The sequence below is a fragment of the Theropithecus gelada genome, chromosome X, assembly GCF_003255815.1.
Source record: "Theropithecus gelada isolate Dixy chromosome X, Tgel_1.0, whole genome shotgun sequence".
Lineage (NCBI taxonomy): Eukaryota > Metazoa > Chordata > Mammalia > Primates > Cercopithecidae > Theropithecus > Theropithecus gelada.
The window spans coordinates 45,662,403-45,687,638 of NC_037689.1; the positions used below are offsets into that span (position 1 = coordinate 45,662,403).

Consider the following 25,236-nt stretch of genomic DNA (forward strand, 5'->3'; position numbering starts at 1 on the left):
AAAAAAAAAAAAAAAAAAAAAAAAAAAAAAAAGATTTCACTGGAAGATTACTTATGTAAATAATAAAGGGGGCTTATAATTTATTCTGTTACTTCCAAATCCCAGTTCAAAATTCTGGATTTTAATTCTGAGATAGTTATTTATATGTATTTTTAAACTTCTCAGTGATTTGAAGCTCATTTATATTTTTTAAAAAAGTATTTTCAGCCGGGCGCGGTGGCTCAAGCCTGTAATCCCAGCACTTTGGGAGGCCGAGGCGGGCGGATCAGGAGGTCAGATCGAGACCATCCTGGCTAACACGGTGAAACCCCGTCTCTACTAAAAAAATACAAAAAATTAGCCGGGCGTGGTGGCGGGCGCCTGTAGTCCCAGCTACTCCGGAGGCTGAGCCAGGAGAATGGCGTGAACCTGGGAGCTGGGAGGCAGAGCTTGCAGTGAGCCGAGATCGCGCCACTGCACTCCAGCCTGGGCGACAGAACGAGACTCCTTCTCAAAAAAAAAAAAAGTATTTTCATTGAAAAATGAATTTTCTTCAATTTGTGATGTAGAAGGTATATTAATATAAGAAGTCCAATTCTTCCTTAGCTGGCTGTGCTTCTGAGTGCTTAGTAGAGACACGATACCTTATCCTCTACTCATTCTTCCTTATCAGTGGGAGGAAGGGAATGTTCCAAGCGAACATAGGCAAGATTTAATCAGCTATGTGGCCACTAAAAGAGATGAAAGGTGACAAGTTCTTGCAATTACACAACTTCTTCCCTCTGTTGCTCATGTACTAGACAGCACAGAGAACGTGGCCTTTAGCTGGTAGCTAGTCCTCAACATACCATGGCTCACACCCTCAGCTGAGTTGAGAAGCCTGGGGGATAAACAGAAACGGCAGTGCTAGGGAAAGAACAGAACTTATGATAAGTGAAAAACCAAGAGGAAGAGGCTCTCAATTATGTCTTTTTCCTGGGAGCACAGTACATTCCCTTTGAATTCAGTTTCAATAAAACTTTTAAATAATATGCTATACTTGGAGGAAACTATGAATACACTATAATGGAAAATATGGTCTAAGACTATGGTGGAATGCATTGCATTTTATGGTCAGCACTTATTTGGCCCTGCTGATAATAACCAAATGCTCAGAAGTTCTACTGCTCTACCAAGGAAGGTCACCTGAAAAATCTGAGCTGGAGACATAACTAGAAGCAAACAGAAAAAGCAATAAATCAACAGGGTTATCAAATATTTAACAAAACCCTAGAGAAACCACATATTTAAACCAAAAGGAAGAAGATGAAAAAGATGTTTCTCACCTTTTGAAAGTTCTCCTTCCACAAATCTTCTATGACTATATATCCTCGTAAACCCCAGTCATATAATCTCTCCCCACTGACCTTGAAACAAAATAGAAAAGATCTTACCATTTGACCCAGCAATCCCTACTATTGGGAATAATAATGGAATGATGGAATATAAATCATTTTACTATAAAGATATATGCATGCATATGTTCATCATAGCAGTATGCATAATAGCAAAACATGGAATCAACCTAAATGCCCATCAATGGTAGATTTTTTTTTTTTTTTGAGATGGAGTTTTCGCTCATTGCCCAGGCTGGAGTGGAATGGCGCAATCTTGGCTCACTGCAACCTCTGCCTCCTGGGTTCAAGCAATTCTCCTGCCTCAGCCTCCCAAGTAGCTGGGATTACAGGTACCCACCACCACACCCAGCTAATTTTTTGTACTTAGTAGAGACAGGGTTTCACCACATTGGTCAGCATGGTCTCGAACTCCTGGCCTCAGGTGATCCACCTGCCTCAGCCTCCCAAAGTGCTGGGATTACAGGTGTGGGCCACACCTGTAATCTTGATAAAGAAAATGTGGTACTTATACACCACAAAATACTATGCAGCCAAAAAGAATGAGCTCATGTCCTTTGCAGGGACAGGGATGGAGCTGGGGGCCATTATCTTAAGTGAACTAACATAGGAACAGAAAACGAAATACCACATGTTCTTACTTGTAAGTGGGAACTAAACCTTGACAACAAATGGACACAAAGAAGGGAACAGAGACCAAGGCCTACTTGAGGGTGGAGGGTGAGAAGAGGGCGAGGATCAAAAAACTACCCATCAGGTACTAGTCTAATTACCAGGTAACAAAATAATCTGTACACCCAACCCTCATGACACACAACTTACAATAACAAACCTGCGCATGTACCCCTAAAGCTAAAAGTTAAAATAGAAAGAAATTAAAAAAAAAAAAAAAAAAGGCCGGGCGCGGTGGCTCAAGCCTGTAATCCCAGCACTTTGGGAGGCCGAGGCGGGTGGATCACGAGGTCAGGAGATCGAGACTATCCTGGCTAACATGGTGAAACCCCGTCTCTACTAAAAATACAAAAAACTAGCCGGGCGTGGTGGCGGGCGCCTGTAGTCTCAGCTACTTGGGAGGCTGAGGCGGGAGAATGGCGTGAACCCGGGAGGCGGAGCTTGCAGTGAGGAGATCACGCCACTGCACTCCAGCCTGGGAGACACAGCGAGACTCCGTCTCAAAAAAAAAAAAAAAAAGACTCCTACTCTGGAGACAGCCACATAGGCTTCTCAACCAGCAACCAAGTTCACCCTCTCCACTCTAGCCATTTACTGCTTAAACCATAACAGGCTGAAATAATGTTTCATTATTTTTATATCTAGGGCTGGAAGATGTTACTCACTGTTCCTGACCTGGGGCTGGAGCAGGGACAGAAGCATTAACTATCTGCCTCCAGGACTGTTACAAACAATGTTGAGCAAATGCTGGCAAGTATTGGTATTTGTCACCAAAGCCATCAAGCTCCCTGAGCTGGGGCCACTGGACTCCCACATACAACTGTAGCCCACTTTAGGAATCTGGACTCAATTCTGTCATGAACAACCAAGGGAGCGCAGTCTCAGTTCAGTCTGGCTCAGAGTCCAATTCGGGTGACTGCACTGCTGTCTGCTCCTGGAACTGAGTTTCCAGGTGATGTAGTAGTTCGAGCAACTAAAGTCCCTGTGTCCACAATCTGCCCAGGACCTCAAAACCTAGAGCCTGCCTTGCTCTTACCAGTTTCTGAGGGACACCATCTCTAGCGTTCCACTAACTCCAGGTATCACCCTTTTCAGACTACCTACTGGTCTCCATCAGTGGTTCTCAAACAACATAGGCATTAATAACAAACCACCGGAGGGCTTGCTAAAACACAGACTGCTGGCCCTTATTCCCAGAGCTTCTGATTTAGCCAGTCTGGGGTGGGGCCTGAGAGTTTGCATTTCTAACAAGTTCTCAGGTGATGCTGCTGCTTCTGGTCTGGTAATGCACTTTGAGAATCGGTGGTACAACTTTATCCATGTTGCCTGCCACTGTGATCGACCTGCCTGCCAGGGTACCATAAGACTGAGGCTTCAAGGGTAAGAAAGGAGCAGTCAATTGAAAGCCCCGAAAAGGGCACTCCCAGCAGAGGGGATTACAGTCCCCAAAGTCCCCAGCAAGGAAAGCAAGGGCACCAGTACCAGGGAGTAGAGGAGGTCAGAGCAGTCTGTGTCTACAATACCAACAAGAGCAGGTTGTGACTGGACACGCATAAACTGAGTGACCCATAATTATCAGCTTTGGAATTTGAGTCTGTAGACTTTCATGTAAGTATACAAAAAATTTATCTTAAATTTTTGCTGATGAATATTCAAACAATCATGCAAATTCGTGTTCAAATTCTGTGAACACTGGCATTACTGGAAGAAGGACCAGAACTGAGACATATAGTGGAGGAAATAATTTAAATTTGCTGTATTCACCTATATGTACAAACAAATTTTAGTCTGGTGTTATAAGAACTGCAAAATAAAATAAAATTAAGCGTCAGATTCATACACACACAAACAAGAATGAGGGACATCAGGGATTACAGAGTTTCTCTTACCTGGGCAAACACGATGGCTTGTTGTGGATAATAGAGGGAGGCAGCTAATCCCATGAAACCAGGCGGATACACTAGCTTCTTTATTTTTGAACCTAATAAATAAAAGGTTGTACACGCCATCAGATGATTCATTATCCTCACCATCACAATTTACCTTATCCATTTAACACGGAACGAGGCCAGGCACAGTGGCTCACGCCTGTAATCCAAAAGCTTTGGGAGGCCAAGGCGGGAGGATAACTTGAGGCCAGGAGTTTGACACCAGCCTGGGCAACATAGTCAGATCCTGTATCTACAGAAGTTAAAATAAAAAAATTAGCCAGGCGTGGTAGTGTGCGCCTATAGTCCTAACTACTTGGGAGGCTGAGGTGGGAGGATTCCTTGAGCCCAGGAGTTCGAAGTTACAATGAGCTATGATCACACTCTGCACTCCAGCCTGGGTGACAGAGCAAGACCGTGTCTCTTAAGAAACCCAAACAACAGAGGGGGGCGGAGCAAGATGGCCGAATAGGAGCAGCTCCAGTCTTCAACTTCCAGCGCCAGCGACACAGAAGACCGGTGATTTCGGCATTTTCAACTGAGGTACTGGGTTCATCTCACTGGGGAGTGCCGGAGGATCGGTACTGGTCAGCTGCTGCAGCCCGACCAGCGAGAGCTGAAGCAGGGCGAGGCATTGCCTCACCTGGGAAGCGCAAGGGGGAAGGGAATCCCTTTTCCTAGCCAGGGGAACTGAGACACACAACACCTGGAGAATCGGGTAACTCCCACCCCAATACTGCGCTTTGAGCAAACAGGCACACCAGGAGATCATATCCCACACCTGGCCGGGAGGGTCCCACACCCACGGAGCCTCCCTCATTGCTATCACAGCAGTCTGTGATCTACCAGCAAGGCAGCAGCGAGGCTGGGGGAGGGGCGCCTGCCATTGCTGAGGCTTAAGTAGGTAAACAAAGCTGCTGGGAAGCTCGAACTGGGTGGAGCTCACAGCAGCTCAAGGAAACCTGCCTGTCTCTGTAGACTCCACCTCTGGGGGCAGGGCACAGTAAACAATAACAAAGCAGCAGACACCTCTGCAGACGCAAACGACTCTGTCTGACAGCTTTGAAGAGAGCAGTGGATCTCCCAACACGGAGGTTGAGATCTGAGAAGGGACAGACTCCCTGCTCAAGCGGGTCCCTGACCCCTGAGTAGCCTAACTGGGAGACATCCCCCACTAGGGGCAGTCTGACACCCCACACCTCACAGGGTGGAGTACACCCCTGAGAGGAAGCTTCCAAAGCAAGAATCAGACAGGTACACTCGCTGTTCAGAAATATTCTATCTTCTGCAGCCTCTGATTCTGATACCCAGGCAAACAGGGTCTGGACTGGACCTCAAGCAATCTCCAACAGACCTACAGCTGAGGGTCCTGACTGTTAGAAGGAAAACTATCAAACAGGAAGGACACCTACACCAAAACCCCATCAGTACATCACCATCATCAAAGACCAGAGGCAGATAAAACCACAAAGATGGGGAAAAAGCAGGGCAGAAAAGCTGGAAATTCAAAAATAAGAGCGCATCTCCCCCGGCAAAGGAGCGCAGCTCATCGCCAGCAACGGATCAAAGCTGGACGGAGAATGACTTTGACGAGATGAGAGAAGAAGGCTTCAGTCCATCAAATTTCTCAGAGCTAAAGGAGGAATTACGTACCCAGCGCAAAGAAACTAAAAATCTTGAAAAAAAAGTGGAAGAATTGACGGCTAGACTAATTAATGCAGAGAAGGTCATAAACGAAATGAAAGAGATGAAAACCATGACACGAGAAATACGTGACAAATGCACAAGCTTCAGTAACCGACTCGATCAACTGGAAGAAAGAGTATCAGCAATTGAGGATCAAATGAATGAAATGAAGCGAGAAGAGAAACCAAAAGAAAAAAGAAGAAAAAGAAATGAACAAAGCCTGCAAGAAGTATGGGATTATGTAAAAAGACCAAATCTACGTCTGATTGGGGTGCCTGAAAGTGAGGGGGAAAATGGAAGCAAGTTGGAAAACACTCTTCAGGATATCATCCAGGAGAACTTCCCCAACCTAGTAGGGCAGGCCAACATTCAAATCCAGGAAATACAGAGAACGCCACAAAGATACTCCTCGAGAAGAGCAACTCCAAGACACATAATTGCCAGATTCACCAAAGTTGAAATGAAGGAAAAAATCTTAAGGGCAGCCAGAGAGAAAGGTCGGGTTACCCACAAAGGGAAGCCCATCAGACTCACAGCAGATCTCTCGGCAGAAACTCTACAAGCCAGAAGAGAGTGGGGGCCAATATTCAACATTCTTAAAGAAAAGAATTTTAAACCCAGAATTTCATATCCAGCCAAACTAAGTTTCATAAGTGAAGGAGAAATAAAATCCTTTACAGATAAGCAAATGCTTAGAGATTTTGTCACCACTAGGCCTGCCTTACAAGAGACCCTGAAGGAAGTACTAAACATGGAAAGGAACAACCGGTACCAGCCATCTCAAAAACATGCCAAAATGTAAAGACCATCGAGGCTAGAAAGAAACTGCATCAACTAATGAGCAAAATAACCAGTTAATATCATAATGGCAGGATCAAGTTCACACATAACAATCTTAACCTTAAATGTAAATGGACTAAATGCTCCAATTAAGAGACACAGACTGGCAAACTGGATAAAGAGTCAAGACCCATCAGTCTGCTGTATTCAGGAGACCCATCTCACACGCAGAGACATACATAGGCTCAAAATAAAGGGATGGAGGAAGATTTACCAAGCAAATGGAGAACAAAAAAAAGCGGGGGTTGCAATACTAGTCTCTGATAAAACAGACTTTAAACCATCAAAGATCAAAAGAGACAAAGAAGGCCATTACATAATGGTAAAGGGATCAATTCAACAGGAAGAGCTAACTATCCTAAATATATATGCACCCAATACAGGAGCACCCAGATTCATAAAGCAAGTCCTTAGAGACTTACAAAGAGACTTAGACTCCCATACAATAATAATGGGAGACTTCAACACTCCACTGTCAACATTAGACAGATCAACGAGACAGAAAGTGAACAAGGATATCCAGGAATTGAACTCATCTCTGCAGCAAGCAGACCTAATAGACATCTATAGAACTCTCCACCCCAAATCAACAGAATATACATTCTTCTCAGCACCACATCGTACTTACTCCAAAATTGACCACGTAATTGGAAGTAAAGCACTCCTCAGCAAATGTACAAGAACGGAAATTATAACAAACTGTCTCTCAGACCACAGTGCAATCAAACTAGAACTCAGGACTAAGAAACTCAATCAAAACCGCTCAACTACATGGAAACTGAACAACCTGCTCCTGAATGACTACTGGGTACATAACGAAATGAAGGCAGAAATAAAGATGTTCTTTGAAACCAATGAGAACAAAGATACAACATACCAGAATCTCTGGGACACATTTAAAGCAGTGTGTAGAGGGAAATTTATAGCACTAAATGCCCACAAGAGAAAGCAGGAAAGATCTAAAATTGACACTCTAACATCGCAATTAAAAGAACTAGAGAAGCAAGAGCAAACACATTCCAAAGCTAGCAGAAGGCAAGAAATAACTAAGATCAGAGCAGAACTGAAGGAGATAGAGACACAAAAAACCCTCCAAAAAATCAATGAATCCAGGAGTTGGTTTTTTGAAAAGATCAACAAAATTGACAGACCACTAGCAAGACTAATAAAGAAGAAAAGAGAGAAGAATCAAATCGACGCAATTAAAAATGAAAAAGGGGATATCACCACCGACCCCACAGAAATACAAACTACCATCAGAGAATACTATAAACACCTCTACGCAAATAAACTGGAAAATCTAGAAGAAATGGATAATTTCCTGGACACTTACACTCTTCCAAGACTAAACCAGGAAGAAGTTGAATCCCTGAATAGACCAATAGCAGGCTCTGAAATTGAGGCAACAATTAATAGCCTACCAACCAAAAAAAGTCCAGGACCAGATGGATTCACAGCTGAATTCTACCAGAGGTACAAGGAGGAGTTGGTACCATTCCTTCTGAAACTATTCCAATCAATAGAAAAAGAGGGAATCCTCCCTAACTCATTTTATGAGGCCAACATCATCCTGATACCAAAGCCTGGCAGAGATACAACAAAAAAAGAGAATTTTAGACCAATATCCCTGATGAACATCGATGCAAAAATCCTCAATAAAATACTGGCAAACCGGATTCAGCAACACATCAAAAAGCTTATCCACCATGATCAAGTGGGCTTCATCCCTGGGATGCAAGGCTGGTTCAACATTCGCAAATCAATAAACATAATCCAGCATATAAACAGAACCAAAGACAAGAACCACATGATTATTTCAATAGATGCAGAAAAGGCTTTTGACAAAATTCAACAGCCCTTCATGCTAAAAACGCTCAATAAATTCGGTATTGATGGAACGTACCTCAAAATAATAAGAGCTATTTATGACAAACCCACAGCCAATATCATACTGAATGGGCAAAAACTGGAAAAATTCCCTTTGAAAACTGGCACAAGACAGGGATGCCCTCTCTCACCACTCCTATTCAACATAGTGTTGGAAGTTCTGGCTAGGGCAATCAGGCAAGAGAAAGAAATCAAGGGTATTCAGTTAGGAAAAGAAGAAGTCAAATTGTCCCTCTTTGCAGATGACATGATTGTATATTTAGAAAACCCCATTGTCTCAGCCCAAAATCTCCTTAAGCTGATAAGCAACTTCAGCAAAGTCTCAGGATACAAAATTAATGTGCAAAAATCACAAGCATTCTTATACACTAGTAACAGACAAACAGAGAGCCAAATCATGAATGAACTTCCATTCACAATTGCTTCAAAGAGAATCAAATACCTAGGAATCCAACTTACAAGGGATGTAAAGGACCTCTTCAAGGAGAACTACAAACCACTGCTCAGTGAAATAAAAGAGGACACAAACAAATGGAAGAACATACCATGCTCATGGATAGGAAGAATCAATATCGTGAAAATGGCCATACTGCCCAAGGTAATTTATAGATTCAATGCCATCCCCATCAAGCTACCAATGAGTTTCTTCACAGAATTGGAAAAAACTGCTTTAAAGTTCATATGGAACCAAAAAAGAGCCCGCATCTCCAAGACAATCCTAAGTCAAAAGAACAAAGCTGGAGGCATCACGCTACCTGACTTCAAACTATACTACAAGGCTACAGTAACCAAAACAGCATGGTACTGGTACCAAAACAGAGATATAGACCAATGGAACAGAACAGAGTCCTCAGAAATAATACCACACATCTACAGCCATCTGATCTTTGACAAACCTGAGAGAAACAAGAAATGGGGAAAGGATTCCCTATTGAATAAATGGTGCTGGGAAAATTGGCTAGCCATAAGTAGAAAGCTGAAACTGGATCCTTTCCTTACTCCTTATACGAAAATTAATTCAAGATGGATTAGAGACTTAAATGTAAGACCTAATACCATAAAAATCCTAGAGGAAAACCTAGGTAGTACCATTCAGGACATAGGCATGGGCAAAGACTTCATGTCTAAAACACCAAAAGCAACGGCAGCAAAAGCCAAAATTGACAAATGGGATCTCATTAAACTAAAGAGCTTCTGCACAGCAAAAGAAACTACCATCAGAGTGAACAGGCAACCTACAGAATGGGAGACAATTTTTGCAATCTACTCATCTGACAAAGGGCTAATATCCAGAACCTACAAAGAACTCAAACAAATTTACAAGAAAAAAACAAACAACCTCATCAAAAAGTGGGCAAAGGATATGAATAGACATTTCTCAAAAGAAGACATTCATACAGCCAACAAACACATGAAAAAATGCTCATCATCACTGGCCATCAGAGAAATGCAAATCAAAACCACAATGAGATACCATCTCACACCAGTTAGAATGGCGATCATTAAAAAGTCAGGAAACAACAGGTGCTGGAGAGGATGTGGAGAAATAGGAACACTTTTACACTGTTGGTGGGATTGTAAACTAGTTCAACCATTATGGAAAACAGTATGGCGATTCCTCAAGGATCTAGAACTAGATGTACCATATGACCCAGCCATCCCATTACTGGGTATATACCCAAAGGATTATAAATTATGCTGCTATAAAGACACATGCACACGTATGTTTATTGCAGCACTATTCACAATAGCAAAGACTTGGAATCAACCCAAATGTCCATCAGTGACAGATTGGATTAAGAAAATGTGGCATATATACACCATGGAATACTATGCAGCCATAAAAAAGGATGAGTTTGTGTCCTTTGTAGGGACATGGATGCAGCTGGAATCCATCATTCTTAGCAAACTATCACAAGAACAGAAAACCAAACACCGCATGTTCTCACTCATAGGTGGGAACTGAACAATGAGATCACTTGGACTCGGGAAGGGGAACATCACACACCGGGGCCTATCATGGGGAGGGGGGAGGGGGGAGGGATTGCATTGGGAGTTATACCTGATGTAAATGACAAGTTGATGGGTGCAGCACACCAACAAGGCACAAGTATACATATGTAACAAACCTGCACGTTATGCACATGTACCCTACAACTTACAGTATAATAATAATAAATAAATTAAAAAAAAAAAAAAAAAAAAGAAACCCAAACAACAAAACCAAAATAACCCCACCAATGAATAAGATTTCTTTGGTCCTAAACTGAAAGAATGTGCCAAATAAAGTCGTGTGCACCAAAACGCTTTTGCACAGCTTTATTGAGATAAAATTCACATTCACCCATTTAAAGTACAGTTCAATGGCTTTTAGTATATTGACAGAGGTTTGTAACCATCATTACAATTAATTTTACAGCTTTTTCATAAATCACCAAAAGAAACCCATTAGCAGTCACTCCTCAACTCCCCTGTACTGTCCAGCCCTAGGCAACCACTGATATACTTTCTATCTCTTTATGTTTGCCTACTCTGGATATTTCTTTCTTTTTTTTTTTTTTTTGAGAGTTTTGCTTGTCACCCAGGCTGTAGTGCAATGGTGCAATCTTGGCTCACTGCAACCTCTGCCTCTCGGGTTCAGGCAATTCTCCTACCTCAGCCTCTCGAGTAGCTGGGGCTACAGGCACACACCACCACGCCCTGCTAATTTTGTATTTTTAGTAGAGATGGGGTTTCGCCATGTTGGCCAGGCTGGTCTCGAACTCCTGACCTCAGGTGATCCACCCGCCACAGCCTCCCAAAGTGCTGAGATTACAGGTGTAAGCCACTGCGCCCAGCCCTCTGGATATTTCATATAAATGGAATCATGCAGTAAATATATGGTCCTTTGTGACTGGCTTCTTTCACTCAGCACCAAGTATTTTCAAGAGAACACCTTTTTTTCCCTAAGAGAGCAGAAAAAAAGATCGTTTTAAAAACAAACAAATGAGTATTTTGGTTTCTAGGGTTTATGTTCTTTTACAGCAGTCTGGCTTCCTATTTAAATATTAAACACAAGCGTTCCTCTTCTCCCCTTTCTGCAACCCTGTTAAAAAAACAGTAAGAAAAAACATTAATAAGCCAGGCGTGGTGGCTCATGCCTGTAATCCCAGCACTTTGGGAGGTCGAGGTGGGTGGATCACAAGGTCAGGAGATCGAGACCATCCTGGCTAACATGGTGAAACCCTGTCTCTACTAAAAAAAATACCAAAAAAATTAGCTGGGCGTGGTGGTGGGCACCTGTAGTCCCAGCTACTTAGGAGGCTGAGGCAGGAGAATGGCGTGAACCCAGGAGGCGGAGCTTGCAGTGAGCAGAGACTGTGGGCCACTGCACTCCAGCCTGGGTGGCAGAGCGAGACTCCATCTCAAAAAAAAAAAAAAAAAAAAGGAAAAAACATTAATAAATCCACTATGAAGAGAAAATGTGTGGAGGGGCCACTGGCAGACAGGAAGTGTCAATCAATTTTCAGAAAATGGAGAGTGAATGGAAATAAGAGGACACACTGCCTTGAAATCTTGAAATCTTGAAATCTTGAGGAGTGCGGCCTCAGAGGGAGCGGATCTGTCCCAGGCAGCCCCAGGGAGATTCCAGATCCAGAGACGGCAGGTACTGTGGGGAGTGGAGATGGCAACCAGGGGGCAAGACAGGGGGACAGGACAAACGCAAGTCCGATGCAGGGACCAGCACGGCCCTTGCTTCCCCTATGCCATCCCAGTACAAAACTACCCCTGGCCAGGAAGTCACACCAGGTCAAAATGTTAAAAAGGGGCAGGGTTACTGGACACGGTGGCTCACATCTGTAATCCTAGCACTTTGGGAGGTCAAGGCATAAGGATTGCTTGAGGCCAGGAATTGAGACCAGCTGGAGTAACATAGCGAGACTCCGTCTCCATTTCTTTTCTGTTGAGAGAGGGTCTCACTTGGTCTCCCAGGCTGGAATGCAGTGACACAATCATGGCTCACTGCAGCCTCGACCTCCCAGGTTCAAACTATCTTCCTGCCTCAGTCCCTCAAGTAGGTGGGACTAGAGGTGCAAGCCATCATGCCTGGCTAATTTTTTTTTTTTGTTGTAGTTTTTGTAGATACGGGGTTTCCTCACATTGCCCAGGCTGGTCTTGAACTCCTGAGCTCAAGCAATCCACCTGCCTCAGCCTCCCAAAGTGCTGGGATTACAGGCGTGAGCCAGTATGCCTAGCCCCCTATATTTCTTTTAAAAAAAAAAAAAGTGAGCCAGATGCAGTGGCTCACACCTGCAATCCCAGCACTTTGGGAGGCTGAGGTGGGAGGACTGACTGAGCCTAAGAGTTTGAGACGAGCCTGGGCAACTTAAGGAGACCACATCTCTACAAAAATTAAAAAATTATCAGGTGTGGTGGCATGGGCCTGTGGTCCTAGTTTCTCAGGAGATTGAGGCAGGAGGATTGCTTGAGACCAGGAGTTCAAGGCTGCTGTGAGCAGTGTCTATGCCACTGCACTCTAGACTGGGTAATAATTTGGATGTTGTTCCCTCTGAATCTCATATTAAACTGTAATCCCCAATGTTGGAGGTGGGGCCTGGTGGGACCTGACTGGATCATGAAGGTGGATTTCTCACAGATGGTTTAATGCCATTCCCTTGGTGCTGTCCATGTGCAACAGTGAGTTCTCTTGAGATCTGGTTGTTTAAAAATGTGTGACACCTCCCCCACCTCTTTCTCTTGGTTGCACTCTTGCCATGTGAGACACCAGCTCCCCCTTTGCCTTCCACCATGATTGTAAGCAGCGCAAGGCCTCACCAGAAGCCGAGGAGATGCTGGTGCCAGGCTTCCTGTACAGCCTGCAGAACTGTGAGCCAAATAAACCTCTTTTCTTTATAAATTACCCAGTGTTAGGTTATAGCAATGCAAGAATGGCTTAACACACTGGGTGGCAAAGCAAGATCCTGTCTCAAAAAAAAAAAAAAGAGTTAAAACAGTAGGGGCAGGGTATCACTAAAGAAACACCATGGATTTCCTGCTGAGAACCAAGAGAGCTGGAAGGGGTGAGTATGTCAGTGCCTGAGAGTAAAGCCCTCCTCACACTGGCACCCTCGTATATGGTCACTTCCTGTCCAGCTCCCCTGAGGTAGAACCTGCCTGTCAGTGGGTCCCATGTATGGACAGGGAGTTCTTTTTTTTTTTTTTTTTTTGAGATGAAGTCTCACTCTGTTGCCCAGGCTGGAGTGCAGTGGCGCCATCTCAGCTCACTGCAACCTCCACCTCCTGGGTTCCAGCGATTCTCCAGCCTCAGCCTCCTGAGTAGCTGGGATTACAAACACCCTCCACCACACCTGGCTATTTTTTGTATTTTTAGTAGAGATGGGGTTTTGCCATGTTGGCCAGGCTGGTCTTGAACTCCTGACCTCAGATGATACTCCCGCCTCAGCCTCCCAAAGTGCTGGGATTACAGGTGAGAGTTCTTATTAGCATTTCAGCTGCCTCACTTTGAAACATGACTGGATAACCCAGAATCACCAGTCATTTGTGGAAAGCCTGAAGCATAAAGGAGAAAGACCAAGACAAGCCCAAAGAAAAAAAAAAAAAGACCCCACAGGAAACAGAATTTCAAAACAAAAATAAACCTATTACTAAGTATCATCAAATAAATTTTAAAAGCCACTACATTAAAATAAAAAAGAATTCTATGAAAAAAAGAACATTCAAAGAACAGGAAGGAGCTCTTGGAAATGACCAAAGCAAAAAAAAATTCAAAAGGAACAAAATAAAGTAATCAAGAAAATATAAGAGACGCATAGGGTCCTTTTAAATAACCCAATTGCTAATTAATGAGTTGAGGAAGGAAAAAGAATGAGAGTAAATTTTCAAAGATACACAAGATAGGCTGGGTGTAGTGGCTCATGCCTGTAATCCTAGCACTTTGGGAGGCTGAGGAAGGAAGACTACTTGAGCTCAGGAGTTTGAGACCAGCCTGGGCAACATGGTGACACCTGGTCTCCACAAAAAATACAAAAATTAGTCAGGCGTGGTGGTGCACACCTATAGTCACAGCTACTCAGGAGGCTGACATGGGAGGATTGCTTGAGCCTGGGGAGGTCAAGACTGCAGTGATCCTTGATCATGCCACTGCACTACAACCTGGGTGACAGAGTGAGACCATCTCTCGGGAAGGGGAAGGGAAAAGGAAAGGGAAGGGAAGGATAGAAAGAAGGAGGGAGGGAGGGAGGAAAATAAGATACTTTCCTTCAGCTGGATGCTGCAAGCCACCATATTGTTTAAGCAAGAATGAAAACACCTATATCCAAGGCCGGGCGCGGTGGCTCATGCCTGTAATCCCAGCACTTTGGGAGGCTGACGCGGGTGGATCACTGGAGGTCAGGAGTTCAAGACCAGCCTGGCCAACATGGTGAAACCCCGTGTCTACTAAAAACACAAAAATTAGCCAGGCATGGTGGTGCATGCCTGTAATCCCAGCTAATCGGGAGGCTGAAGCACGAGAATCACTTGAACCCAGAGGTGGAGGAGGTTGCAGTGAGTGGAGATTGTGACAGTGCACTCTAGCCTGGGCGACAGAGTGAGACTCTGTCTCAAAAAAAAAGAAAAGACCTCTATCTAGTCACAACACCACAGAAATCCAGAACACTAAAGATTCACAGAAGATCTTCAAAGCTTCCAGGAAGAAAAAAAAAATATATCACCTGTTCAGAAGCAGCAAATATCCAGACTGGCTATTGACTCACATCTACAATGCCAGATGCTAGAATACATGGCTTTGAAAAGTTTCGATGGCAAACAAATTCAGTGTCCAACCAAACTATCACATGGTATGAGGGCAGAAAGTGATTTTCAGACATGGAAGGTCTTGGGAAGTTTACCTCCAACTTGGTATGCTTGGGAAGCATACCTGCACATGCTTTTTTGAAAGTGACTTAAGCATGTAGTTCGATAGCATGGCAGAGTAAACCAAGGAGAAGATGACATGGAACCCAGGAAAAGGGGGCTTAAACCCAAGAAAGTGTGAAGAAGACCAGTCCCAAAACAAGAACTGTGTTGAAGTCTCAGGCCAGATTGTAGGAGGATATAGAGCTGTGGAGCAAGGGGAATGGACAGAAGAGATAGCAGGACACAGAACTTGGAGAAACCTGAGAATAAGGTTTAAAAAACCAGTAGAGGATGAAACTAGAAAATACACATGGCCTTGACTCCACTGAGAGGCACAGTGTTTTTGTCATGGGACCCATATAGATGTTAGCAGAATGTGTGTGTTATTGATTTTTTTTTTTTTTTTTTGATAGAGTTTTGCTATTGCTGCCCAGGCTGGAGTGCAATGGTGCGATCTCGGCTCACTGCAATCTCCACCTCCTGGGTTCAAGTGATTCTCCTGCCTCAGCCTCCCAAGAATCTGGGATAACAGGCATGCGCCACCATGCCCAACTAATTTTGTATTTTTAGTAGAGACAGGATTTCACTATGTTGGTCAGTCTGGTCTCGAACTCCTGACCTCAGGTGATCCACGTGCCTCGGCCTCCCAAAGTGCTGGGATTACAGGTGTTAGCCACCATACCTGGCCGATTTTTTTTTTTTTTTTTTTGAAATGGGGTCTCGCTCTGTTGCTCAGGCTGGAGTGCAATGGTGCGATCTTGGCTTGCTGCAACCTCTGCCTCCCGGGTTCAAGTGATTCTCCTGCTTTCACCTCCCAAGTAGCCAGGATTACAGGCGCCAGTCACCATGCCTGGCTAATGTTTATATTTTTAGTAGAGGTGGGGTTTCACCATGTTGGCCAGGTTGGTTTTCAACTCCTGACCTCAGATGATTCATCCGCCTTGACCCTCCGAAGTGCTGGGATTACAGGTGTGAGCCACTGTGCCCCGCCAGAATGTGTATGTTAATCCTTAAATAGTTCTAATCATATAAGTGCTGCTTATTGGCTTTAAAACTTTAAACAGACAAATCCCCAAAGATGGAACTGGGGTTGCTGAAGAGAATACAAATATTATCAACCTAGACTATTAATGATTTACTGTTTCTCTCCTGATCCTGTTGCGTGAATTGAAAGGGTGTAATTCTCCTGGAAGAGAAAAGCCTGTCATAACCCTGCATAGTGCTCCTCCCCTGCTCCCATCCACTTGAAGCAGCTCACCCAAGTGAGGACCAGGGAAAGAGCAGCCAACCTGCCACCCAGTTATTTCTCACTCCTCCAGGGAGAGCCAAGAAGTGGCAGCTCTCGGGCCTCCAGCTCCTGCTGGTTCACACAATGAGCTGGGGACCCCAGAACTTCAGGAAGGAGGTGTAATCATATTCCCTGGCCCCTACTTCCATGCCCACATCTCCCAAGAGGCCAGTGGTATGGGTTGTCACTATCAGCACTGCCAGGGGCAGGGGGAACCACTGGTGCCAATGCTGGGGAGAGCCACCAGAAAGCAACAATAGTGTCAACAACCATGTGTCATCTTGGAGTGGTCCGGCTGGGCCCACCTCCTCTGAATGAACATCCATGCACCTCTCTGAGAGCCTCTTGTCACCATCACAGTCATGGCAATCCTCATCAACTGAAGCAGACTACCTTAGCAGATATGCTCAAGAAACCCCACCAGGCCGGGCATGGTGGCTCGCAACTATGATCCCAGCACTTTGGGAGGCTGAGGCGGGAGGATCACTTGAGGTCAGGAGTTCAAAGACCAGCCTGGTCAACATGGTGAAACCTCGTGTCTACTAAAAATACAAAAATTAGCCAGGCATGGTGGTGCACGCCTGTAGTCCCGGCTACTTGGGAGGCTGAGGCAGAAGAATCACCTGAACCCAGGAGGCGGGGTTGTGGTGAGCCTGAGATCATACCACTGCACTCCAGCCTGGATGACAGAGCAAGACTCTGTCTCAAAAAAAAAAAAAAGGAACCCCATCAGGAGGGACCTTCTGCACCCACCCATCCTGCTGCTGCCCTCAAAAGGGACCATCCACCTGGAGGGGCCTGCAAACCACTCTGGCTACCCACAGACATCCCTACCACCCCACTCATCCTGCTTGGTGAACCCCTCTGATGCTACTCACCTCAGGCCTTTCTATACCCAGAGCTCAGGGGAAAAGACCTGCTAGTGCACATGTGTGTGTGCGTGGCTGCATGAAATATTTGTGAAAAAGAACTAAGGTGTCAAATTATTTTAATACTACCAAGCTCTCCCCAGGAAAAGGAAGAAGAGAGATAGAAACAAACAAAATCAGAGAACTAGGACCCACTGTAGCAGATATCCTCATGCTGCTGCTCTGGCCAGGAGAGCACGATCTCCAATCCTCCTTAGGATGGTCACCCTAGTGGGTGTGCCGGGGACAAACTCTTGGCACTGTAGGAACGTACCCACAGCACAGAAAAAGTTTTCTTTGGACCTGGAAGACTTCCCTAGGGCCACGCTCTAACCACGGAGAGGGAGGGGGAAGCTCCTCTCACTCACTTCTACATTCCTATCTCCCTAACAATAGCTGAAATCCCAACACCCTGGCCTTGGGATGTTCATCAATCTCAAACACTATCTAAATAAGACCGAATGCTCTTTTGAACAGCTTTGCAAGAAATGAGGTGAAAGAAGTTTAGGGGAAAATGTTAGTTCATACGTTTATTACAAAAAATAAGCTGGAAATTTAATTCTGACATATTCTGCATGAGACGGGAGGAGGGCATGAAGACTGTGACACGAGTTGCTTTCACAGGTGAGCTGGTAGCGCCACCAGGGCAGTGTCTACCCTCCAGATTAAAAAATAACAGCCATTAGCAGGGCACGGCAGCTCATGCCTATAATCCCAGCACTTTGGGGGGCACCAAGGGAGGTGGATGGCTTGAGTTCAGGAGTTCAAGACCAGCCTGGGCAACATAGTGAAACCCCGTCTCTACTAAAAATACAAAAATTACCTGGGCATGGTGGCAGGCGCCTGTAATCCCAGCTACTTGAAAGGCTGAGGTGAGAGGATCACTTGAGCCCAGGAGGTCCAGGCTGCAGTGAGCTATGATCACACCACTGCACTCCAGCCTGGGTGACAGAGTGAGACCCTGTCTCAAAAAAGAAATCAACTTAAAAAAATAAAATAAGGCTGGGCGTGGTAGCTCACACCTGTAATCCCAGCACTTTGGGACATTGAGGCAAGCCAATCACTTGAGGTCAGGAGTTGGAGACCAGCCTGGCCAACACGATGAAACCCCATCTCTACTAAAAATACAAAAATTAGTTGGGCGTGGTGGTGCACATCTATAATCCCAGCTACTTGGGAGGTTGAGGCAGGAGAATCATTTGAATCCAGGAGGTGGAGCGTGCAGTGAGCTGAGATTGTGCCACTGCACTCCAGCCTGGGCGACAGAGCAAGATTCTATCTCAAACTAAACTAAACTAAAGTAACAACTATTGCATGTAGAGGGAAGATTTTTTAAATTGGAGGAATAGGACTGATACAGTTTTAATGATTCTATCCTCCAAATCTCATGTTGAAATGTGAATCCCCATGCTGGGAGGTGTTTGGGTCATGGGGGTGGATCCCACATGAATGGCTTGGTGCCCTCCCAGTGGTAAAGAGTAATTTCTCACTCTGTTAGTTCACACGAGGGCTGGTTGTTTAAAAGAGCCTGGCATCTCTCTAGCTCCCTCCCTCACCATGTGACACACCTGCTCCCCCTTTGCCTTCCACCACGATTGGAAGCTTTCTGAAGCCCTCAACAGAAATAGATGCTGATGCCATGCTTCTTGTACAGCTTACAGAACTGTGAGCCAAATAAACCGCTTTTCTTTTTTTTTTTTTTTGAGATGGAGTCTCGCACTGTCACCCAGGCTGGAGTGCAGTGGCTCGATCTCAGCTCACTGAAAGCCCCGCCCCCCAGGTTCACGCCATTCTCCTGCCTCAGCATCCCAAGTAGCTGGGACTACAGGCGCCCGCCATCACGCCCGGCTAATTTTTTTGTATTTTTAGTAGAGACGGGGTTTCACCGTGTTAGCCAGGATGGTCTCGATCTCCTGACCTTGTGATTCGCCTGCCTCGGCCTCCCAAAGTGCTGGAATTACAGGTGTGAGTCGCCATGCCCAGCACCTCTTTATAATTACCCAGCCTCAGATATTCCTTTAGAGCAATGCAAAACAAACTAATACAGGGACCAAACTAGTCTCTATGGTTCTTTTACTGCGGTCTGATTACAGGGTTCATAAACTTTCTTCATTAGGAACGATGGTAACGTCAGAATTTTATACCATAAACATTAAGTTTCCAACCAGTGAAACTTCAAGTAGTTCATAACAAACTCATCTCATCATAGCAAAGTATTTTATCAGCCTTTATTTCCTATAGATATTTTATAATTTAGCAGTACAGTAATACTTTTAAGTTGGCATTTGTTAGCATTTAATTTTAAGCATTTTTAAAGTTTTTGTCATCACTGACTGAAGTCATGACAAATCAAGAAGGTAATAAAATCTCTATTAAATCACTGCCGTAATTACTGTGATTAATATAGCCTGATCTTAATAGTGAAATGTTTAGGAACAGTTTCTCAGGTGTGAAAGACTTTAAAATTTTGCTCTTTTTGGACCGAAGAACAATAGAGATTTGATCAAGTAAATGTGCCTATAAAGGATAACTTCTTTTTTTTACCAAGATTATACAATTTCTATTTATGTTTAAAATCAAATATGATAACCGTATCAATTATACATTAAGAAAGCCATATTTAGGAACCAACTCATTATTCTGAAACCTGGTAAATGAAGGGAAAGAATGAAACATATATTCTATCTCTGCTTTATGAGCTGACTGTTAAACCCACAAAATTGCACCTACCTCTAGCCAAAAGGAGTCCAATAAGGCCAGCAAAACCAATAACACCAAGTCTTGGAAAAAATCCAGGAGGTGCATTTTGGAGATAATCATAGCTGTCTACAATAGAATTAGACCAGGAAGCAGTTCCATAAATTTCTCATTAAAAAACAAAACAAAAAGTCTTATACAGTATATAATATGTATATATAATATCAAGGGCTTTTCAAATCACATATTCTCTGCATTCTGCTACTGTACTTCTTTTCAACATATTCTTTTTATGTAACATATAAACAAGATTTACTATTCACATAACAAGTGTCCAATTTTCTTTTCTTTTTTTTTTTTTTTTTTTGAGATGCAGTTTTGCTCTTGTTGCCCAGGCTGGAGTGCAATGGTATGATCTCAGCTCACAGCAACCTCTGCCTCCCGAGTTCAAGCGATTCTCCTGCCTCAGCCTCGAGTAGCTGGGATTCCAGGCGCCCACCACCTCACCCGGCTAACTTTTGTATTTTTAGTAGAGATGTGCTTTCACCATGTTGGCTAGGCTGGTTTCGAACTCCTGACCTCAGGTGATCCACCCGCCTCAGCTTCCCAAAGTGCTGGGATTACAGGTGTGAGCCACTGCACCTGCCTGCAAGTGTCCAATTTTCAACTACCTTTGGTCCAACAACTTACTGACAATGAAGTAATGTTAAATTACTTTCATATTCCTGAAAGCAACAGATCTGAATCAGCAATTTGCACAGGGAGGAATACAAACACAGGGATCCTATGCTATTCAAATTCTTGTTATGTAAACACAAAAACAGAATAGATTTGGATAAATCTTTGGATAGATCTATTGCTATCTGAAGCTTTGCTACTTGCTCTCTGAAACTCAGGAACCAAAAACAAGCTGTGAGTGGTGGCTCATCCCTATAAGCTCAACACTTTTCAAGGGTAAGGCAGAAGAATCACTTGAGTCCAGGAGTTCAAGGCTGCAGTGAGCTAGGTCCGCACCACTGTACTCCAGCCTGACAGCCTGAGCCACAGAGCAAGACACAGCCTCTTAAAAAAAAAAAAAAAAAAAAAAAAGGCCAGGCACGGTGGCTCACTCCTGTAATCCCAGCACTTTGGGAGGCCGAGGGGGGAGGATCACAAGGTCAGGAGTTCGAGACCAGCCTGACCAACATGGTAAAACCCCATCTCTACTAAAAATACAAAAAAATTAGCTGGGCGTGGTGGCACATGCCTGTAATCCCAGCTACTCAGGAGGCTGAGGCAGGAGAATTACTTGAACCCGAGAGGTGGAGGCTGCAGTGAGCCAAGATCATGCCACTGCACTCCAGCCTGGGTGACAGAGTGAGACTCCTCAAAAGAAAAAAAAAAAGAAATCAAATACCTTAGACTCAGAAAAATAAGTATCCTTTGCCATCTGAACTCATTATTCAAACTCAAGAACAGAATAAATTTGGATAATAAAGGAAACTTGTAAGTTCACTCAGGAAATAGCCACTGTTGACCACCGCTGATGGTGATAGAATCAATAAAAATAAGTACAACATGTGAACCTATTCATCATGCCTGAACATGCCTTCTGACTTCATTCACATAATGCCTCCTCTCCTTTCCACTGAGCCAATCCCACCTCATAAAAGCCAGCTTGAGTCCTACCTCTACACAAAAGCCTTTCCTAAGCTCATCAGTCCATACCTCTCTCCCTCCTCTAAAGTCCCATCATATTTATTCTCTGTACCATCACTTGGTACCTAATCCTATAGTACTCTGTGTTTAATTATTCAGGTGTGTATCTGGTGTCTCCCCAAGGAGAATGTAAGCTCCATAATGATGGATTGCTTATACTCCTGTGTTATCTTCCTTCAGTGGTAATAACGGATGTTCATTCAATAGATATTTATTAAGAATGATGACTGGGTGTGGTGGTTCACACCCGTAATCCCAGCACTTTGGGAGGCCAAGGTAGGAGGACTGCTTGAGTCCAGGAGTTCAAGAACAGCCTGGGCAACATGGCAAAACCCTGTCTCTCCAAAAAGTTTTAAAAAAATTAGCCAGGGGTGGTGATGCATGTCTGTGGTCCCAGCTACTTGGGAGGCTGAGGTGGGAGGATTGCTTCAGTCCAGGAGGTCAAGGCTGCAGTGAGCTATGATCATGCCACTACACTACAGCCCAGGTGACTGAGACCCTGTCTCCAAACAAAAACAGGCCAGGCGTGGTGGCTCACGCCTGTAATCCCAGCACTTTGGGAGGCTGGTGAGGGCAGATCACAAAGTCAGGAGTTCGAGACCAGCCTGACTAACATGGTGAAACCCCGTCTCTACAGAAAATACAAAAATTAGCCAGGCGTAGTGGCGTGTGCCTGTAATCCCAGCTACCCAGGAGGCTGGGGCAGGAGAATCACTTGAACCTGGGAGGCAGAGGTTGCAGTGAGCCGAGATCATGCCATTGCACTCCAGCCTGAGCAACAGAGCAAGACTCCGTCTCAAAAAAAAAAAAAAAAAAAAAAAAATCACACTGCCAGGAGTTGATAAATATTGGATGAATTAACAAATGATTTTTAGCTAGGTCATGACTTAAACAAAGCCCTTGTCTCCTTCTCAATCTCATCTTCAGCACTCCCTATCTGCTTAGGGTTCCTCAAACATCCAATACCAACTCACACCTCTAAGCCTGATCATGCTGTGACCAGTGCGCAATGCCTGCTTCCAGCAGTCCCATCCCCACCTTTTGGTGTGGCTAACACTGTTCCTTCAAGATTCACTTCAGAAATCCTTCCCTGACTGCTCCCACCTCCTCAATTTCGATTAAACTAATTTCCTTCCTCTGAACCTTCAATAACGGTCTGTGATTATCTCTGTATTTGCACTAGTACTGAATAATGTGTTGCATGCATCTCAGTGGTTGTGACCACTGTCTTAACCAATCTCAATTTTCAAGGTCTGGCAGAATGGTGACTTAGGAAATATATGCAGAACTGAAGTAATAAACTGGAAAATTCAGTAATTCTGTCCCCTAAGTAATACCAGATACATGCCAGTTTTCCTTTTCCTGGGTTCTTTGGGAAATGTGATCATTTGAAATACGACTATAGGACTTGTATTATGTTTGCATTAATTACTGTCTGGCCTGTTACTTATTTTGCCTTTAGCCTGGTTTTTACTTTCCATCCTCTAGTCTGGGTCATTTGAGGCAATTTTTTACTTCCCTTTATTTTTGCCTACTAGCCCAGTGTTGCTCAATTCTAGATGTGTACACAGAGCAGTTGACAGAGGGACACCCAGATGGCTGTGGTGAGCTGGGCCAAAGTGGGTAAATCACAAAGAAAGGGGAAAGAAGATATGTTTTAAGACTGCACAGAGTCTGGGCAACAAAGTGAGACCCTGTCTCTACAAAAAAATGGAAAAAATTAGCTGGGTGTGATGGCACATGCCTGTAATCCTAGTTATTCGGGAGGATGAGCTGGGAGGATTGCTTGAGCCCAGGAAGTCGAGGCTGCAGTGAGCTATGATCACGTCACTGCATTCCAGCCTAGATGACAGAGTAAGATCCTGTCTCAGAAAAATTTAAACAAGAGACCTCTCAGCCACACACGTACAGATAAAAGACTGTATCAGGAGTTCTCTAGTTTCCTCAGATAAAAATGAAGATAATAAGGTATCTGTCAGGTTGTTATGAGGATTAAATTAATATATATATATATATATATTTCAAATTTTTGTGGGTACATAGTAGGTATATATACTTACGGAGTAAAGGAGGTATTTTGGTTCAGCCATACAATGCATAATAATCACATCAGGGTAAATGAGGTATCCTTTACCTCAAGTATTTATCATTTTTCTTTGTGTTACAAGCATCCCAATTCTACTCTTTTAGTTTATTTACAATAACTAAAAGAGTATAGCTTTTTTAGTTAAATAAAATGTATAATAAGCCAGGCACGGCGGCTCACACCTGTAATCCCAGCACTTTGGGAGGCCGAGGTGGGTGGATCGCCTGAGGTCAGGAGTTTGATACCAGCCTGACCAATATGGTGAAACCCGTCTCTACTAAAAATACAAAAAATAGGCTGGGCGTGGTGGTGTGCGCCTGTAGTGCTAGCTATTCGGGAGGCTGAGACAGAATTGCTTGAACCTGGGAGGCGGAGGTTGCAGTGAGCCAAGACAGTGCCACTGCACTCCAGCCTGGGCAACAGAGTGAGAATCTGTCTCATAGAAATAAAAAATAATAAAATAATAAAAAATAAAATGTACAATAAAGTCTTGTTGACTGCAGTCACCCTACTGTGCTATCAAATACTAAGTATTATTCATTCTAACTATATTTTTGTACTCATTAACCATCCTTACTCCTCCCCCAATAAACTGGAATTTTTAAAGCACTTAGAATAGTACCTGACATATAAGTCTTAAATAAGTGTTTATGAAATTAATAAAATTAAGATGTTACTTATTAACATGCCTTAATAATTTAAAGAACCAGTAGGGGGCCGGGTACAGTGGCTCACACCTATAATCCCAATACTTTGGGCCAAGGTGGGCAGATCACTTGAGGTCAGGAATTTGAGACCAGCCCGGCTAACAAGGTGAAACCCTGTCTCTACTAAAAATACAAAAATTAGCTGGACATGGGGCGCACGCTTGTAATCCCAGCTACTCAGGAAGCTGAGGTGGGAGAATCGCTTGAACCTGAGAGACAAAGGTATTAGTGAGCTGAGATTGTGTCACTGCACTCTAGCCTGAGTGACAGTGAGATTTTGTCTCAAAAAAAAAAAAAAAAAAGAACCAGTAGGCAGCTATTACTATGTCTGTCTTCTAATGATAAATTTATCTGACAGTCTCAGAAATATCAGGACATCAATACACTATGATGATCTTAGCAAAGAAATAAACTGTATTCATGTTTATTTTGTTCTATCATGGAAACAAACCCTTGTAAAAACAAGATTTTGTTTCTGAGATACTGAATAAGGGGAATGAAATACGATTGGCAGCTTTACTAATTCACCAGTCTCTGATGAACATTAGTCAGAACATGGACTGTGAATC

At 43.9% G+C, this 25,236-nt stretch overlaps 1 protein-coding gene across 3 annotated transcripts in view; it reads right to left on the reverse strand.

Moving 5' to 3' along the window:
- APOO (apolipoprotein O) overlaps positions 1 to 25,236 on the reverse strand; it is an 80,079-nt gene that overhangs the window by 21,909 nt on the left and 32,934 nt on the right. For 2 of the 3 annotated variants that reach the window (XM_025372162.1, XM_025372163.1), the window contains exons 5-7: positions 20,210 to 20,305; positions 3,935 to 4,026; positions 1,305 to 1,385 (exon numbers count right to left, since the gene is read on the reverse strand). In XM_025372162.1, coding sequence (XP_025227947.1) covers positions 1,305 to 1,385; positions 3,935 to 4,026; positions 20,210 to 20,305 — 269 coding nt within the window. Of the gene's footprint in view, positions 1 to 1,204; positions 1,386 to 3,934; positions 4,027 to 20,209; positions 20,306 to 25,236 lie in introns of those variants that run through there. The other variant, XM_025372161.1, reaches the window with a different exon arrangement.